This window comes from Narcine bancroftii, chromosome 3 (genome assembly GCF_036971445.1).
Source record: "Narcine bancroftii isolate sNarBan1 chromosome 3, sNarBan1.hap1, whole genome shotgun sequence".
Classification (NCBI taxonomy): Eukaryota; Metazoa; Chordata; class Chondrichthyes; order Torpediniformes; family Narcinidae; genus Narcine; species Narcine bancroftii.
The window spans coordinates 356,969,789-356,976,598 of NC_091471.1; the positions used below are offsets into that span (position 1 = coordinate 356,969,789).

The 6,810-nt window shown below is 42.8% G+C and overlaps 1 protein-coding gene across 1 annotated transcript in view; it reads right to left on the minus strand.

Annotated features, from left to right (window-relative positions):
* Positions 1 to 3,413, minus strand: part of tha1 (threonine aldolase 1) — a 58,265-nt gene extending 54,852 nt beyond the window's left edge. The window contains 3 exon segments of the mRNA XM_069923296.1: positions 1,449 to 1,558; positions 3,272 to 3,306; positions 3,393 to 3,413. Coding sequence (XP_069779397.1) covers positions 1,449 to 1,558; positions 3,272 to 3,306; positions 3,393 to 3,413 — 166 coding nt within the window.
* Between the last annotated feature and the right edge of the window lie 3,397 nt (positions 3,414 to 6,810).

The window sequence follows — 6,810 nt, forward strand, 5'->3', positions numbered from 1 at the left end:
TTGGTCTACTTCTGCTCTTCTATCTTGTGATCTTATTGCAAGGTAGAGCAGAACCATCTCTGCTTCTAGTTAGCATGTGCGCATCGGCCTGTGTATCTTTAAATGTTTCTGTCAATGGCACAGAACCTGTTATAGATGGTGCTTGAAGAAAAGTTTTGGGTGCCTTTCTCTCACACGTTGACCAGCAGGGTGCATCCTTGCCTGTGATGTAATTGAACACCCATCGCTAGCTCTGGGAAGATCTCCAGGATTCAAAGCACAGCTGCAATGTCTTTGGGTTAATTTGGCTGGCCTATTTAAAATTAGTTCAGATCTGCCTAAAATGAATATGATCCCTTATGTTCTATGGCAGTGGTTGTCTTTTGTTTCACTCACATACTACCTGAAGTCTTTGGCTTGGCTTCGCGGACGAAGATTTATGGAGGGGGTAAAAAGTCCACGTCAGCTGCAGGCTCGTTTGTGGCTGACAAGTCCGATGCGGGACAGGCAGACACGGTTGCAGCGGTTGCAAGGGAATATTGGTTGGTTGGGGCACCTATGGCATAGGCGTTCTGTGGTTAGTAAGGGATTACTTCAGGTGGTATGTGTGTGGGAAAAAAACAGTTGAGTTATGGGAAGTAGTTCCTGAAGTCAATTAAATGATGTTAATTATTGTTACTGGAAATTGCTGCAAATGGCAGATTCTTGACTTTAATCACTTCAACTAGTCTATAATTGTTTCAAGGTTAATGCCAAAAAAAAAGCAGAAACACTGTTTCATTTTATATAAATTTTCACACTTTATTTCTTTTGCATTTGTTAATATAATGTTCACAGAATAACATTTGGCAATTGAAGAGAGGAAGTTCATGTGGAAATATAAGTAAAGAGAAAAGAGACCACAGATGTTGGAACCTAGAGCAAAAAAACGAATTGCTGGCAGAACCCAACAGCTCTGGCAACATTCAGGCAGCTAACATTTTGGTTCATACTACAGTTTCAGAGCTGAAAGATTTCAACCTGAAACGTTACATCCCTCCCTTCCCTTCCCCACTGTCTTCTTCCCTCCGGCTCTCCACCTGCTTCCCTCACCATTCACAGAGCCATCCCTTATCCACCTATTACCTCCTGACTTTGGGACCCTGCCCCCCCCACCACTATTTTGTTCCAGCACCTACTGACATTTTGCTTGTACCTTGATGTAGGGATGAAGGACGAACATTGGTTATGTATCTTTTGTAAAATAAAGTACACTGTTGAACCAGCTGAGTTTCTCCAGCATTGTGTTCGAAAATTAATTCTTCACACCCCACCAGGAAAACTACCTGGCCCACAGAATTCCTACAGCAGTTTGATTCCCCCCCCCCCACCACAAATATAGGTAATATTTTTATCTGCTAAAAGAAGGAATATTTGCAAGAGATACACAAAGATGAGGTTCATTAAAAAAACCAATCAAGAGTCCTTACCAGCGATGAGCATTTGGCCAATTGCATTCTGTGGGAAATATTTATTTTCTGCAAGTTTTATCATGGAGGGTGGGATCAGGAATAAATATCGATGATCATTTGGGAGGTAGCTAGAAATGAGAATGGAGGATCGGAGGAAAGAGGAATAAAAATGTACTTTTGTACTCAGAAAGTAACATAAAAGCAATAACGTGTTGAAAATGGGATAATCCAGAAGATGGGTGTAAGTTGTAAACAGTTGTGGTGACGTTCAGTGCGTTTCAGAATGGACTTAGAGGAGGAGGTGCTCAAGGAACTTCTTAGAAATATATTCTTCATTTGGAAATGATTAATATAACCTCCATTTTATTATTGCCACATTCCTGATTCCAATTTCACTTGGATGAAAGGTCATGTAGAGTTAACTTTATTTTCTTCAGACCTACTCAAATACAACAGGGGTCACAGCACATTTAAGGGGGACTGTGGACTGACATCATAACATTTTTTTGTGCTTTTTATGCAGTCGGTAGGAGAAAAGTACAGAAGAAACCAACTAAACTTTACTGCTTCACAGGGAAAGGGTCCCATAAACTTTGAGCAGAGTTCAAAAAAAAGGTTGGCTGCTTTAATATGGCGAATATTGTCGGTATTTTTCTTATTCTACCTTGTAGTTTCCCTATTCCTCTCCTGCTGTACTGTAACCTCTCACAGTTTTCTTTGAATCTTGTATATACTTTGTCACTTTATCTACTCATTTGTCTTTCAACATTATCACCTCTGTCATTACTTATCTCCCCCCTGCCATCTAATCTCTTATCATTACTCATGACATTTTTCCCTGAAAAGGGAACCATGCCATATTCTGCTGAAGACTAACACCCAGAACTAGTCGTATAGCTATGCAAGCTTCTATCCCTCAATGCAAGAAAGGTCTTGGGTATGATCTACTCATAGTAAAGCAATACAATTTCAATCTAGCTAATTTCCACCCATTCTTTGGCTTGGCTTCGCGGACGAAGTTTTATGGAGCGGTATGTCCACGTCTGCTGCAGGGTCGTTGATGACTGACAAGTCCGATGCGGGACAGGCAGGCACGGTTGCAGCAGTTGCAAGGGAAAATTGGTTGGTTGGGGTTGGATGTTGGGTTTTTCCTCCTTTGTCTTTTGTCAGTGAGGTGGGCTCTGTGGTCTTCTTCAAAGGAGGTTGCTGCCTGCCAAACTGTGAGGCACCAAGATGCACGGTTGGAGGCGATATCGGCCCACTGGCAGTGGTCAATGTGGCAGGCACCAAGAGATTTCTTTAAGCAGTCCTTGTACCTCTTCTTTGGTGCACCTCTGTCTCGGTGGCCAGTGGAGAGCTCGCCATAGAACACGATCTTGGGAAGGCGCTGGTCCTCCATTCTGGAGACGTGACCCACCCAGCGCAGTTGGGTCTTCAGCAGCATGGATTCGATGCTTGCGGACTCTGCCAGCTCGAGTACTTCGATGTTGGTGATGAAGTCATTCCAATGAATGATGAGGATGGAGCGGAGACAGCAATCAAATGACACTTGCTCATCAATATTTGTTTTGATTTCTCAAGGATCACAGCACTTCACCTCAAAACAACCCAGTCCAGGCATGAGCAATAAGGTAGAGGTAACAGTTCCATTATTGTCACATAATACTACATTTAGAATGTAACACACGTGAAATTCTTTAATGAAGTCTACCATAAGGAAGACAGAGAGTCGCATCCGCTCACGGGAATGAGGCCCCAGCGAGGATCAAACTCACAATCCCTGGTTTACAAGACCAGTGGTCTAACCACTGAGTTATCAGAACTCTCCAGTGTGGGAGTACCTGTGGAGGATTGGTGTCGATCCTTGATCCAGATTCTGGAGTGAGATCCAAATCAGCAGTTTATTTTCCTGAGGAATGAAGGACTCAGACCCTTCTTTAGCTAATTCCCTTTATTCAATACACAGGCCTGTGAGAAGTCCATCACCCCGAGGCACCCAGGAGCTCTCCGAACATATAATTACATTGGTTTGTATACTTTGCCGCAATCTGATTTGACTAATGCAAATCTGATTTGACCAGTCCAAAAAAAACAGTCTACCCCATGTGACAAGCATTACCCTATCAGCATTAAGCTGTAATGATAAAGTGCTAGTGATAATCCTGACCACTAGAGAGAGTTGGAGATGAGTTGCAGCTTGGTGTAGATTCAAAATGGATGCCTCCATGAGTCATCAGTACTATAGCTAATAAAGTATAGTTGTTATAAAAGGAACCCAAGTTTCTTTATTACACTAAAAGAAACATCACATGGTACCAGGATTGGAATAAACACCAGGTGTGTGCAGAGTGAGAATCAGTCAATAGCAGCAGAAAACATGGAGAGTGTAAAGAATCCTGATGGTGTAAATTGGACTGAAAATATTCACCACAAATGGAAGTTGTTCAAACAATGATTTATGCCATACATCCAAGCCATTGGACATGATAGCAAACCAGATGCAGAGAAGATTGCACTGCTACTTACCGTGGTGGGACTTCAAACACTAGAGGTTTTCAAATCATTTGTTTTTGCCAAGGCAGATGCCCAGGGCAAATATGACAAGGTAATTGAGATGTCTGATGAACATTGTTCACCAAAGGAAAAAATGAAATGTCCGAGAGGTACATGTTTCACTCATGCACACAGCTGCATGGAGAGAGCTTTGATACTTTTTCAATGGACTTGAAATTAAAAGCAAGAACATGCAGTTTTGGATTACTGCAAGATTCAATGATCAAACTGTGTTCAGTTTTATTGATAAGAAAATGAGAGTGAACTTGCTGAGAGAGACAGAGCTTTACCTTAGCTGGAACTGTGAAGATATGATGATAATACAAAAGCCTGTGAAAATGAAGGCATAGCGACAGTGTGTGTCCACACACATAAACAAAAACGAGGTATAGGAAACAACGTTCAATTGTAAACGATGTGGCACTCAATGTGCACCAAAACAATGCCTAGCCTATGGAAAAATCAAATGTGCAAAAGGCAGAATCATTATGCAAAGTTTTTCCAAAGGGAAACAAAACAGAAGTGAAAGCATTCACACTGTACACAGTGCAGAATAAATTGCTTTCAGTGATGCACCCTTCATTGGCATGGTAGTGCAGAAAGACTATAAGTCAATAGACACTGAACAGCCAAGTGTGAACAGAGTCGAGCAGGATAGGTGGGCTGTGTCATTCTATACAAATGGAACAAATATTCCTTTCAAGCTGGACACAGGGGCAAAGGTCAATTTGATCTGCGAGTGTGACATCAGGGCAAGGAAGATAAAGCCATACATTCATGAAAATCCAATACAGCTCAAAGCTGGATTGACATGAAAAGTACATGTAAACTCAAGGTGGAAGTTAAAGATAAAGAGCACCACCTTAAGTTCACAGTAGTCCCAGATGGACATTAATCACTCCTTGATGATAAAGCATATGAGAACTTAAGCCGATTTAAGAGGGTGTACACACCAGGGAAACTTAATTTATACCTGATGTGTTATCCAGGGCAATGACACAGAGTGAAGCACACAATGAGAGTTCCACAGAGAAAGGTGTGAATCTCCACATGAACCTGATCACTGAATCTCTTCCTGTATCTGACATGAAATCCAAGCAGATCACAGCTGAAACAGAAAAGGACACAGTTCTACAGAAGGTCATCAGAAATCTGGATGAAGGATGGCCTAGAGGTGAATGTCAGCCATACTTCAACAGCAGATCTGAGCTGAGTGTGGCCAATGGGCTTCTACTCAGACAAAGCAAAATTGTCATTCCTCAATCACTGCGAGATGCTGAAAAGAGTGCATGAGGGGTACCTTCAAACAGAAAAATAGAAGAGAAGGGAATAAATGCTGATATTGTCAGGATGATTTCAGCTGTGAGACCTGTTTGAAACATCTCGCAAAGCAGACAAAGGAACCCATGACTGACTTACCAGAGGAATCATGGCAGAAAGTTGGGACTGATCTATTCATGGATGGTATGGTTGTGGATGGAAATAATTATTTGCTGGTTATTGATTATCTATTGAACTATCTGGAGACTACGTTGCTTCCCAATATGTCTGCTACTTGTGTGATCAATATATGAAATTTATCTTTGGAATTCCTCAAATTGTTTACAGTGACAATGGACCATGCTACAGATGTAGAGAATTCTAGAACCTTGCAGAAGAGTATGATTTTTGACATGTGACTTCAAGTCCTCTACATCCACAGTCAAATGGTAAAGCAGAGAAAGGAGTTCACATAGTTAAACAGTTGCTCAAGAAAGCACTAGACAGTGGCTCAGATTCTTATTTAGTTCTATTGAGTTACAGAGTTTTCCCACTTGAACATGGCTTGTCGCTGAGCTTATGACGGAACATTGACTACGCACCACATTTCCCTGCTCTGAAGATCCAAAGAAGAACAGATGTTGAAGATGTCGAACAGAACCAAAAGCATCTGCAATGGAGACAAAAAGCAAACTATGATGTCAGCAAGAAGCTTAGGGCCACTGGCACAACATGACATGGGGAGACTCAGAGATTCCAACACTTGGGACAAAAAGGCCACTGTTCTGGGGGAAGTAAATCCAAGATCCTACACTGTCAGAACAGAGGATGGTCAAATACTGAGGAGGAATCAAAAGAACCTGCTGAGAAGGGAGCACAAGGGGCTCTTTAGAATGGAAAAATGCAAGAAGAGGGCCAGAACTGATTTTACAAACCAAAAAAATAGTCTCCAATGTGACAAGCATTACCCTATCAGTATTAAGCTATACACTATTCATCTGCAAATTGCATCATGATATGAACCAATCAGGTAATCAAGATCCCCTTTGCTCAGTCATTGTTCTTGCATGTCACCTGAATGGCGAAACTCCAGGCTGATGGAAACTTGCTATCTGGGTGGGGGTTGCCCTGCAACGAATGTCAAATCATTATCGCATCACTCAGATTCCTTTCTTGATTACATGACATTAGGTGCTTTTAAGCTGTAGCACCCGGTAGCCATCCTGAGACCAGGTGCGATTAATGGGGCAAAGGTAACTCCAGCACCTTTTAACCTGAGGGGGGATAGCTTGAGTAAATCACCAACCCTGCAATTTAAGGGGGATCCTGCCCCCGCGATTATGTGGTAAGTGACACATCATGCAAACTGGTCTCTCCCAGATGTCAGTCTCCCTCCCACCATCAATCGCGCTCTCCCCTCCCCCACCCCGCGGCAGCTGACCTCTCCACCTCCACTGCAGCTGACCCCTCTGCCCCTGTGGCAGCCCCCCCAACCTGCTGATCGTGGCATCCCCCCCCCCCGCCCGCCGATCGCGAGAACCCCTCTGCCCCGCTGGTGACCCCTCTC